Source organism: Plasmodium fragile (genome assembly GCF_000956335.1).
Source record: "Plasmodium fragile strain nilgiri unplaced genomic scaffold supercont1.15, whole genome shotgun sequence".
NCBI lineage: Eukaryota > Apicomplexa > Aconoidasida > Haemosporida > Plasmodiidae > Plasmodium > Plasmodium fragile.
This window is the reverse complement of record NW_012192595.1, coordinates 263,208-275,846: the sequence shown is the minus strand read 5'-3', so window position 1 is coordinate 275,846 and position 12,639 is coordinate 263,208. Positions and strand designations below refer to the sequence as shown.

Below are 12,639 nucleotides of genomic sequence, written 5' to 3'. Positions count from 1 at the left end.
GTTAATTTTTTTTTTTTTTTTTTTTTTTTTTAACAAGCCAAATGAAAAAAACTGTAGAACGCGGGGGGAAAATCACCTGAACGGTTAATAAAATAAATAAATAAAATAGAATAAAATAAAACAATAATTTAGTAAACAAATGAATGCATAAATGAACAAATGAATGAATAAAGTAATTACTTGCGCGCAAGGGGGGGCAGAACGGAAAAATGTTCAGAAATGTTTCCAAAGCAGCGTAAAATTTGGGGCCAAGAAGGAAATGAGAAAGTACATCAAACTCATATAAGCACAGCACAACGATGAAGATGCCCAAGGGCACATTTCCCCTGCGCAGGGAAAAGCGCTGCAACGATGTGGATGCACAAAGTTGTAGAACAAGGAAACGAGCGAGTTACATTCACAGGTGTTTGAACGTGCGAAAGTTGCAAAAATGTGGCGAGCTGAGAAAAATGGAAAATTACTGCTTGTACGTAAATTTGAAGGAATTGTTACAGAGAAGTTATTGCAAAGGGAAGGACAGCAATACAAATGGCAGTTGTCTCAAGGTCCCTGCACCACCTCGTGGAGAAATGGATGAAGAAAGGGAAAGAAGAAGCCCTTATCAGCGCTGCTGCAATTGCGCTAGCCATACCTTTGACAAGTGCTATATCACCGGTCTACACATTTTTGAAGGTATTTTTTTAACCGCCTGTTCAGATGGGATTGTGGGTATATTTGATAAAAATTTAAACAACATATTGAGCAGACGGGTAGCTACTTCGCCAATAAATAACATTTCAGTGAGCAAAAAGGAAAATGCTCTGTGCTTTGCTGACAGCTCTAACCATCTATATGTTGTACACCTAAATAGGAGGAACATGTGTAAAGGGTATCACTTTAACATAAGCAAAAGAGATAGCCATCTTGATGAAAGCGCTGCTTGTGCAAGTACACCATACCAAGGTGGCGATGAAATTTTGAACAGTGTTGAGGAAGACGAGAAGCACATATTTTTGAACCACAAAGACTACGCGCATTTAACAAAAAAAGAGAAAAACATTGTTCAGGCATTTTTGTATAATAACATATCGAGTTACCATGTGAAAAATTTAAACTGCTGCGTAATTAACCCCTACTTTCACCACCACCAGAGTAATAGCATTTGCGTTCTGACCGCAAATAAAATCGTGTCCCTTCTGAACATTTTTGAGTTTCATATAAACAACAGCGTTTTGTTTAGAGGGCAGAACATTTTAAGTTTACACTGGCACAGTTTGTATGTCTTTATCTGCACGGGTGCGTCCATTTTCGTGGTCAACTTTTTTGACAAAACGAAAATTGCTCATGTCGTTTTGGCTAACCTCGATATGATCGAAAAGGTCGAAGTCGGCCAAGCAGGCCGCTTAGGAGGAGAAAAAAACGTTAAACAGGACATGCCAGTGAATCATAACAGCGCGGACATGAACACATGTAGTGACCAAGTGGACGGTGTGACAAATGAACCCCAAATGATGTGCGCGCTGGAGTCGATTCACATATGCGAATTGGAGAAAGGGGAGTATACAATAGCCAGGGGCAAAAATGTGAAAATTGTAAAAATTGAAAAAAAAAATGGAATTGAAAAAATAAGCATTTCCAACGAGTTCGATGTGCACAATACAATTATTAGCATAAGCCCATATTATAACCACCACCTGAATGGATTCCCTGATAATGAAGTCTTCCTTTCGGTCATTACAGCCCTGGACGTTGAGCTATGCGATGGGGAGAATTATCGTACATGTACACACCTGGAACATATCATAGTGACGAGGGGCAACTACCTAATGTATAGAAATTGCCTTCACATTGGAGGTGCTGAAAAGGACACAATTAGGAAAGAGTACCTTGCAAACACACCATGCACACCTTATCCTGGTGGTAGTGCAAATGGAGAAGAAAGCAACACAAATAAGATGTTGCCCATTGACGAGACTACTTGCGACCGAGCGGAGAATTCCCACTTCATCAGTAACCCAGATGGAGGAGTCAGCCAAATAACGAACCTATTTCAGTACATGAAACTTACGCCCACTTGGGGGCAGGGGAAACGAAGTGGCGCCATCGAACGTTGCTTGTATATATATGGAGAAAATACCCTTTTGCAGTTTCGCTCCAAAACGGTGGCCGAGTTTTTTTTTGAGGTTATAAAAAAGAACGCAAAAAATGGAAGAAACATTTTGCTCCTACTTGATGTGCTGAAGAGGCAGCCAATCTGCAAAAAACAGTTAACTCAGATTGGACTATCCCTCATAAACGCTTTCATAGAACAGACGAATTATTTCATCGCGGCAAATGTGTTCATCCTGTTGTGTAACCATTTTTGCGACAAGTATCGGGTCATCTACAACGTCATGGAGATATTTTTCCTTCGACGCCATTTGCACATCCTGTCGTTGTTTTATCGAAAATTGAAAGAAGAGAGGACAGATCGGAAGAAAGGGATCGGCCATTCTTCCCTGCACGTGGTACGTGATAAAAAACGGCGCTTCATAACACGCAAGGGGAGCACAGGGGAAGAAAAAAAAATTAAAAGCGCTTTGTACATGCCTCACCTTTGTTATTTCAAAAATGGGAGAAAAAAAAAAAAAAAGAAAAGGGATAAAAAAGAACGCCTTCTTAATTACGAAGAGTGGAAGAAGAAGAAAAGGAAGAAAAGAAAACAAAACTTCCTCTTTTTTGCAACGAAAAAACTGTTTAACCAATTTTTGGTTTTTCTGTTACATACGGATGCTTACGAATTTCGAAAAGTTTACAAAATTTCATCCAAAGATGATTTGAATGCTGGCATGTTAGTGAAGCACATAGTGCATTTCCTCGAGGGCGATTTATCTGTTTTGAAGAAAAAATTTATTCGCTGCAGCGGCGTTGGCGGCAGCGACGGCAGTAGCGGAAGTTGCGGCAGAGGAAGAAACCACTGCGCAAATCACCATACCGATCGCAGCAGACGCAGCGCCCATGGCGTCACTCTAAAAGAAAAAAAAAAAAACAACGCCGAAAAAGGAATCCTTCTCGATATCCTGCTTGACATTTTTTTTAAATTTGACATTCCCCTTGATGCTGCCTCTTTTGCATTACTATGCAAGGATAGGGAAAAGGAACAGCAAAAAAAAAAAAAAAAAAAAAATGAACCCCATTGGAACAGCAACAACGGTGAAGTCATTACCAATAATGACAAAAGAGCAACAACACAGGAGGAGGATAAATTTGTGAAGAAGAACCTACCTGATGCATGCCTACAAGAAAGTAACAGAGGATGCACAAATAGGGAAAAAAATTTCTGCAGTTACAGGTACAAGGAGAAAAGCGCATGCGCCAGGGGCGAAGAGCAACTCGCGAACGAGGAGAGTCTCCATCGAAACGAACACCGCAGCGAGGGTGGCCTTATCCCGAGTTGCGACAAGTTGGCTCCGTTGCCCCACCAGCGTGATGGGAAGCATGAGGGTGACCAACGCGACGATGAAAAAGAAAACACGTACCTGAGGATGGAGATTAGGAGATATCACGCAGGCTGGGACAGCGATAGGAACGGTGGCATAAACGGCGTCATAAGCGGCGGCATAAACCGCGACACGAACGGCGACGTCAAATGCGGCAGCAACCGCGGCGGAAGTAGCAACGGAACTGATGAGGAGGCCCCCCGTGGGGGGGATGCCCCCCAAAGCGCAAGGCAGCCCAGGCAAAAGGAAAAACGAATGAAACGACGAAGTAGAGGTGTGGAAGGCCAAAACAGGCCAAGGCATAACTCAAATGGTACAAACACAACTAACACATTAACGCTGGGCAACCTGACCAATGATTACTTTTCCTGTGTGACGCACCGTCGTAGTACACCCCTCACGTTTGAAGACCTGGCACAGGATAGCTCGCCACAAAACTTGAGACACTTTGAACAAGAATTTGACAATGTGAAAAAAATGGAAATTATAAAAATGCTCATTCGAAAGAAAAACAAAAATGTGTTTGCCTACTTGAAGCAATGCACATGGCAAATACTTAAAAAAATAACACAAAGATTTGTATTAAAATTATTTCGTTTGAGCAGAGTAAAAACGGCAAAGCTGTTAGTGATCGTGAAGGTGAAGGAGAAAAACAAGTACAGATATTTCTTCAACCCAAAAGATGTAATAAGAAGGTTAAAGGAGAGACCCTTCTTTGTGTACACCTATTTGAAGCATGTAAAAAATGTGAAATATTTGAGCAGGTACATTGACCTTTTTCTTTTTTTGATGTTTGTTTTTGAGCCGCTTCTGTTGGTCAGCTTTCTGTACAAGCATTACAGGTGCGTCAGCTTCAAGCGCGTCCTCTTCTTTATATGCTTCTTCGATCGGTTACACGTGGGGGAGGAAGTCACGCCCCTTGATGGAGACGTCACCAATGAAAATGTCACAGCAGTTCAGGAGGAACTCACCAATGAAGAAGTCTCGCCCGTTGAAGAGGCGGTCACCCATGAAAACGTAACACAGGTTCAGGAGGAAATCGCGCATGACAACGTCACGCCGGTTCATGAGGAAGTCACCCATGAAAACATCACACAGGTTCAGGAGGAAATCACGAATGAAAACGGCACGCCCCTTGCAGAGGCGGTCACCCATGAAAACGTCACACCGGCTCAGGAGGAGATTACGCATGAAAAAGTCACTCCCGTTGATGGGGACGTCACGAAGGAAAACGTCACACCGGTTCAGGAGCAGGTCAGCAACGAAAACGTCTCGCCCGTTGATGGAGAGGTCGCAAACGAAAACGTCGCGCCCGATGAGGAAACGCCCCCTCGTTTGAGGCCCCCCAGGTCCAAAAGCAGCCTCTTCCAAAACGAACGAGTTACGCTGCTGTACAGATATCTGCTAGACGAGCAAGTCGAGAAGGAGAAGCTGGAAGAATTGTTCAACTACATAAAGCAACCTTCAAAAAAGCGACCCAGAGGAGGAGCAAACTTTTTTTTAAGCGTCAAGGCATTTATGTATGAAAAATTTGGGTACATAAATAAGGCGCTAACAATTTATAAGCAGTTAAGCAACTACAATGAAATGATTTACCTTGTGAAAGTTCACAACCTGTTAATTGATGATGCTGTGATGAAAAAGGCAGAAGATAATTTAGCTTCCCTCAATGGTGTCTCTTTTTTGAGTGGTGTGGATAGGAGGTTCCTACATGGAAGGCACGTTGGTATTGCCTCAGCTGGTGGGGAGCAAAGAAGGTTTCGCTTGAGAAGCGGGAGGAAGAAAACGAACAAAGGGGAGGAAGATGCACATAGTGTGTTTACATCCAACGGTGGTGATGATCGTGATGATGGTGATGCGGTGGGGGTGGGCCACCCGCCTCAGACGGCACCTATGCAGACGGAGACGAACAGCCACTGTCCGATTGGCGCAATTGACCAGGTCGACCAGATCGGCAAGTATGTACACAGCAACGCCCACTTCGCCACCCTGGACAGAGAAATTATGCTCAGTTTGTACACCGAGGTGGAGGGGAAAGGAAGGCGAAAGGGTCATACTACATGTCGGAAGGGCAAAAGGAAAAGTAACCGAATGAAAGAGCACCACTGTTGCAGTGGAGGCATCTCTCCTCCAAGTACAACCCGTAAAGAAATTATCTTAAAGAAGTACCTGATGGATAACTCATCCCGAGAAATGCATTACGTAACCCTAATGTGTATCCTGCAGGAACTCTTCTACGTAAATGAGCTCAGTGAAAATTATAACAAAATTTTAATGCGGTGCAAAGAGAACATATACAACAGTTTTAACGAAATAAAAAAAAAAGGATACGTGATATACAATGGAGTTATAAAAAAAGAAATGAAAAATAATAATTTATATTTATTGGACATAAATGATTATTACTTCATTAATGATAAGGTGCAAGACAAGCGTTCCAACGAGTGCGATATGATCATGCCCTACATGGATGAGCAGCATGGACTGTTGGAGAGAAGTGGGGGGACGACAGACAAGGAAGAACAAGAGCTACCGTTACACATTCAAAAGGAGGTCCCATCGAATTATTTCTTTTATGAGCAGATCCATGAAAAATCCTATGTCTCCATCTTGTCCTCTTTTTGTAGCTTCTGCCATCACAATATCTACCGCGATTTGTGTGCTTTTGATGGGAGACGCAGATACAGACGTGACACCGTTGTCTTTTTTTTTTGTAATCACCTGTATCATTTGAAGTGTCTTAGGGAGCGGCGGTTCGCTTGCTTGGCGTGTCACGACTAGGGTAGGGTGTGATGAGTCGTGGTGTCAGCGGTGGGTGCAGCTGCACCGACCATTCTCGTGCGCAATATATTCTCTTTCCCGGTCACATCCAAAATGGGGTACCTTCTCCCATGTGGGGAGAAAGAGTGACATCCTGATGGAAGTGACACGGGGCCACGCTTCTTCTTCTTCTTTCTCTCTCTTTTTTTTTGCAACTTTGTCATCTACCCTAATTTTTTTTTTATCTTTTCCTGATCCCTATGTACCTTTCCCACTCGTATCATTAGTTTAGGGTTCAGGGGTTAACTGCTACTCTGGGGCACCAATGGTGCTTTCTCGTCCCAGACGGGGACATGTTTTGTGCGTTCCTTTGTTACCCCACATAGAGTAGCTCCGTATGATTACACCCATAGGAGTGTCTTTTCCTTTTAATCTGCGTTATTTTGTTGGACTGCTTTGTGTTATTATTTTTTTATAATTTTTTTTTTTTTTTTTTTTTTCTGTCTATGTCACCTTTTTCTCTCTTTACCCTTGCTTAAAAAGTATAACTCCCAAATTGACTTCTTTGATTTTCTTTTGCTATTTTGAATTTTCCTTTTTTTTAAAATGGGGAGGTGGCTCGCTGTCTGTCTCAAGGTGTGGCCGCGCCCTACTGTGATGTACTGCTAGGTACCGCTAGGTACTGCGAGATGTGCTTGACAGATAACTCAATGGGGATCGAACAAACGCGTGCGCTTCAAACAAAAATACTATGCTCCCACGGCTGCCTTATTTATTATTTTTTTTTGTTTTCACTTGTCGTATTTTTCCTTTACGAAATCGAAGATTACGTCTGCATCTTGAATGGAGGCTACTTCGACGTCTTTTTTTTCTCCTGCACATGGGATTGGGGGTGAGTCATTTGGTTAGCCATTCGGTTAACCATTCGGTTAGCCGTTCGGTTAGCGGTGCAGTTTGCCCTCCCCTTCGCGTGCTATTGGGCGGGCGCGCCTCGGTTCATACCTGCGTCCATCTTGATGACGTCAAAGTGGTAGTCGAAGCCGTCGTGGTTTATACAGATGGTGCTGTTTTTTGTCAGGCAAGAGTAGTACCGCAGTTTCTCCTCCAGGGTTTTCTATTTCGGGGGTGGACAGTAACGGTGAAGAAAAGACATTATTATTAGGACGACTCCTATGTTGAAGTGATAAGAGAAGACGCGATGCAAGAATACACATGCGAGTAACGAATACGCGAACGAAAATTTTTTTTTTTTTTTTTTTTTTTTTTTTTTGTGACGTGGCGCCCCCTTTGCCTACTTCACTCCATTTCAATTTGTTTTTTGCCCACCTTTGGTTCACTTAAATTGAAAAATTTCTTATGGTGTGGTTGTAGGACAACGCTGGACGCAGTCTCCAGTTTGGCGAATCGGATCCGCACGACATCGAAGCAGCTGCAGGTGGGAAAGAACCACGGATGTGTAATTCTCAAATTAGGAAGCCCATTTTTTTCTCCCACTTTATGAGGGCATCCCTTTTTTACCTACCTCAGCTGCAGTGTTTGCATGATCCACGTGGGCAAAAAAATGAAATTTTTGTTGGCCTTGAAATCTAATACGTTTATAAATACTCTGTCTAACTCTGCAGTTGGGTAGAGAAAAGGGGTTTCAGGAGTGGGGGGAAGACATCATATGGAGTACCATTCCAGGGTTGTACTCTCCGCAAAAACAAACACGTAGTGGAGGATATGCCCTTTCGAGTAGAAACAAACCCCCCAGCGCTCCTACACAACTCACTGTTAATATTTGGGTACGTGGAGACAGCATTCGTATCGGACATGTGCACATTTTTGTAAAATGGGGTTTTTTTAATGTCCACTTTTTCAATGACGAAATTCCAGGGCACCTCGATGTGCTTGTTGAGGAGCTACGCAGAAGAGGAGGGGATTGGTGATTGGGCAAGTGCGTTTGGGATGATCTTTTTTGGGGCCCATTTGCATAAGGGGACCGCCCCCTGCGCGAGCGCGCTCTGCGACTTCCTTACAATGTCATATATGAACACAGGGAGGGACGCCTTGTCGCTGTACTGGATATTGTTGTGGCAAAAGGTACCTGTGACGTTGGGCGGGGTGCGCGGCGAAAATGAGATTGGTCAAGAGAGCGGTGCACAGCAATGTCTTGCTTCTTTTCCCTTGGACGCGTACATTACACATATATGGAATGTGCCAATGACCCCGTTACAAGAGAATCAACGCTTCTACTTGTACAAACGACGGACTCACCGACGAAGGGGTTGAACTTATCACTTAGGGGTAAGGCGATTAAATAAAATTCGTTTTTCTCGTTCCGCAGGTTTAGGTTGTTTATGTCGTTTACGTAGGTGAGCAGCTGCGCGTTGGGGGGGTTAAGCGGCGGTGAAGGCAGCGCTGTGGTGAAGACAAGGCTGTGATGAAGGCAGCGCTCTGAATCCGCGCAAAAGAGCGCACTCACCTTCGTTTTGTAAATCGCCTTCACGGTGTAGTTTTTAATTTTTGTAAAAATGTTCATGTGTGGTTTTATGTGACGCAAGCTTCTCCTGCCCACCGGGGTAGGGCCGCCCATCTGCGGGGTGTGCTTCGAGTAAGTGCAGGTAACTGAAGTGTGAAGCGAGAACAAAAAAGGGAGGGAAGCATTCAAGAATGTTTTACTTCCATAGATAGGGGATGGTGAGGCAGCTTTATTGAATTGACACACATTTGGGTGTCCGCGAGGGAAGGGCTCTATTTGTCCTACCCACCAATTGATCTGCCCATTTGTTTGGCGGCTTTTTTTTTTTTTTTTTTTTTTTTTTTTTTCCTTTCTAGCCACTATTGCGTTCGAATGTGCGGTGGAAAAAAAGTGGAAAAGAGCCACCGGGGAAAATGGCTTCAAAGAGGGGGAACCCATAAAATGATGGCACGGCAACTTTCACCCGAATAAAAAAAAAAAGAAAAATGAGAAATACACCAAAGGGATGGGCGCGATCTTCCATATGATTAGGTAAGATGTATCGAAATTGACCCTACATGACATACTGTTCCCGCGCAAGAGCGGTTACACGTTTGGAGAATCACCCTACCGTCAAACCCCACTTCCTGCTCATTACTCACTGTGGGACTGTTCGTTGAACAAACTGGTATAGCAAGATGCAAAAAAGGGAGACTTAAAGGGGGGAAGGGGGCTGCTCCCTTTTTATCCCTTCTCCTTTTAACACGGATTGTATCGTTTTTTGCGGAAGACAAAGTGAGCCATGTCCCCAAGGGGTACAGACATTTTAATTACCCAATTCATTCGCACAGTTAAAAAAAAAATGTAGCAAAGGGTACCAAAAAAAGAAAAAAAAAAAAAAAAGTGGGTAGCGAAAAACGAACACGGTTGCCTTTTACAAGAGGCACACTTAATTTTACGTGAATGTGCAGAATTGTTCTCTCCCGGTAGGATGAACACAAAAAACGGGGGGCGGCAGAAAGCTACACAAGATTTTTCGCATAACCCCCATAATAGCAGCAGACGGCATACCTTTACATATGTACACATAACGTATGTGTGAACGCATGTCTGGGGATACTGATCTGAGTCACCCCTAGACATGCCCCCTAACCACCCACCTGTTACCACCAAGTGGATCACCACGTTGGGACTGTGCACCATCAGACTACTTCTACCCCCCCCACGCACACATTCACAAAGACGTGGAGATGGTATGCTCCGCATTAGGAACATGTAAAAATTAAAGTTGTGATTATCTGTCCCTTGACGCCCCCAAAAGTTATTGTTTCGTAAAATATTTCATCAAACAGGGTCAACTGAAATTTTCCATTGGTCTGATTAAAATGGTTCACGATAGAGAGTAACTCCTCCTTGCAAGCATTACACGACGTGAGGCAAAAGAGGGTTTCCACTTGAAAAAAAAAAGATACATGTGTGAAATATTCTTGCCCCTTATCATTCATAAAAAATATATCGAATGTTCCTTTGTCGTTTATCAATTTGTATTTTTTCTTCAGTTTTGAATCAGGTCCCACTTCTTGTGCGATATTGTAAATGTCTAGCACTTGCACGTAGACGTCTGTGGGATTTTCTGCACGGTTCATACAGCTATCCGCAGCGCTTTTCTCGTCTCCTATCTCATCTCCATCCGCGCCGCGTCCCCCGAAGAGCTTCTTAGCCAACTCAATGGCGCTCGCGGAAAAATCAAAGCCGCATAAATTGGGGAAGCCTCTTTCGCGCAGTTTGTACAGGAAGAGCCCATTTCCACACCCGATGTCAAGAATAGCCACTTGCTCTTTTTTCTCTTCTTCACTAAAGTGTTTGCTCACCCAGTTTATAATTTTGTCACAGTTTTCTTCGAACCATTCCTCTGGTTGGATGTTCGCCTCTTCGTAATTTTCCTTCTCGCCTTGATACACTTCCTCCCAGTAGCTTAGTTTGTGCAACTCGGACGGTGCCATTGGCTTCGTCAAAGCAGTGTGTGTGAAGGGGGGGGGAAAGGAGCTGTGCCAGCTTGTGTACATACAACCTCGTTCTGTACCCTCGCCCGATGGTCGATTTGTCAAGCGGGTCACACAACACTACAGCGCCAGGCGTTCTAGGGATAATTCTACGCAGGGTTGGCACAAAAAAAAATGGGGGCATCCAGTATAGCCTTAACTTTGAACCTCTCCCTCAATCGTGCAATAGCATCGTTTTTTTTGAGGCTTTTTTTTTTTTTTTTTTTTTTTTTTTTTTTTTTTTTTTTTTTTTTTTTTTTTTTGGAGATGTCACTTGATGGGCCATTTTTTGTGTTCGAAGCAAGTTGGCATAAAAGCATACCTGACAGGAGTGGGACACCCTAATGCCATTTTTGTTTATTTTTTTTCGCTGGCAATATTATACTATTTACAATTTTAATTTGCTGTTAATTTTTGCCACGACTAGGTTGCTTGGCCCAAGTTGAGACCTGTCAGGTATACAAACAATGCGCATTCCTTTTTTTTGTTTATTTTTTTTTTTTTTAGATACTGAGAGGACTCACCTCTGTGCCCGCGTACACACAGTTCAACCCCCCCCATTGTAACGAACATTTCGTATAGTTGCTCTCTTTAAATGGGTTCAACTTGGGGTGCCCTCCCCTATTGGATAATGGATGTGCAGGCCAATAATGCAAAGGAACAAAAAAACATAAATGAAATGTCAGTAGGCATATACTTCTAGTACGTGATGCGTCCTACATGGGTGACACAGTCTGTAGGGTGATTCACCCCAATGAGATGTTATGCAATGAGAGCTGCGCACTCGCTGGTGGTGGTGATGGGTAGCTTAGACAAAAAGTGATGAGTATTGTCCTCCCTCCTATCTGGCACCTTTTTGCCTTGTCTGAACAATTGATATGTCCCAAAAGAAAATAACAAATCGTATTACGTCTGTTCGGTCCGCTGCTGTCACATGCGGATCGACCAGTTTTCGCAAAAGGTGATCCACCACTTCTTTTTTGGCGTGGAAACCAAACGGAACAGAAGGTTATGATTATATTTTTTTTTTTTTTTTTTTTTTTGTTGTACTTTTTAATATATGATCAAATTGGGTGAGTTATGCTTATATATATATATATAAGAAAAAAAAAAAAAAAAAAGTTATTTCCACAAATGATGTTATTATGATTTGTGAACACGTAAGCCTATTTATGCGGATACGTGTGACACTTGCAATGATGTAAGCAAATGAGAAGACAAATTTACACAAACATCAACATAAACGATACGCAACGTGCACAGTAACACCTATGCACGCAGCGCATGTGAGTTGTGAGTGTGAATGTGGGTGAGGGTGTGTGTGGATGTGGTTGCACACAAGCGCAACCATATGTATATGTATTGGTATATATATGTATATGTATAGGTATATATATGTATATGTAGGTGTATGTAGGTATATATATAAATACATAGTAGGGGGTACACACTTATGCAGAGGTACATGCCAGGTTGTTCCCGCAGACATGCCATTTTAATTTACACAATCAAAGGGTGAGAAGCATGAAAGCAATTTTTTCTTTTTTAATAACACTATTCATTATACGTATGCATGTATGAATGTGGAGACTATATACAAAATACGCGCGCACGTACATAAGCATATAAGGCCCATACAACATGTATACAAGCGCGTGGAGAAGTAAGTAACGGGGGCGCATCTATGCTCATAACTATATGTTATATATATATATATATATTTATTTACATCTATATTTACATTTATATCTATATGTATACCCAGGCAAGCTTTAAAAAAAAAAAAAACAAAAGCCGTATTATATATACTTGTGTACAGCGCACAGTTATGCATATACAATCATACACATTGATACAGCCATTTCATATATGGCAAATAATATTACAAAAAAAAGAAAAAAAAAAAAAAAAAAAAAAAAAAAAAAAAAAAAAAAAAAAA

At 42.4% G+C, this 12,639-nt stretch overlaps 3 protein-coding genes across 3 annotated transcripts; 1 reads left to right on the top strand and 2 right to left on the bottom strand.

The window, feature by feature from the left end:
• Nucleotides 1–299: 299 nt before the first annotated feature.
• Nucleotides 300–6,239, top strand: AK88_01720 (uncharacterized protein; the record flags this gene model as incomplete). The annotated part of the gene is made up of 1 exon (XM_012479355.1): nucleotides 300–6,239. The coding sequence occupies one exon, from the start codon at nucleotides 300–302 to the stop codon at nucleotides 6,237–6,239; it is 5,940 nt and encodes a 1,979-aa protein (XP_012334778.1).
• A 770-nt stretch (nucleotides 6,240–7,009) lies between these two features.
• Nucleotides 7,010–8,793, bottom strand: AK88_01719 (uncharacterized protein; the record flags this gene model as incomplete). The annotated part of the gene is made up of 8 exons (XM_012479354.1): nucleotides 7,010–7,092; nucleotides 7,221–7,332; nucleotides 7,545–7,647; nucleotides 7,741–7,834; nucleotides 7,990–8,119; nucleotides 8,237–8,304; nucleotides 8,475–8,580; nucleotides 8,683–8,793. The coding sequence occupies 8 exons, from the start codon at nucleotides 8,791–8,793 to the stop codon at nucleotides 7,010–7,012; spliced, it is 807 nt and encodes a 268-aa protein (XP_012334777.1).
• Nucleotides 8,794–9,923: 1,130 nt separating this feature from the next.
• On the bottom strand, nucleotides 9,924–10,661 carry AK88_01718 (uncharacterized protein; the record flags this gene model as incomplete). The annotated part of the gene is made up of 1 exon (XM_012479353.1): nucleotides 9,924–10,661. The coding sequence occupies one exon, from the start codon at nucleotides 10,659–10,661 to the stop codon at nucleotides 9,924–9,926; it is 738 nt and encodes a 245-aa protein (XP_012334776.1).
• Nucleotides 10,662–12,639: the final 1,978 nt, after the last annotated feature.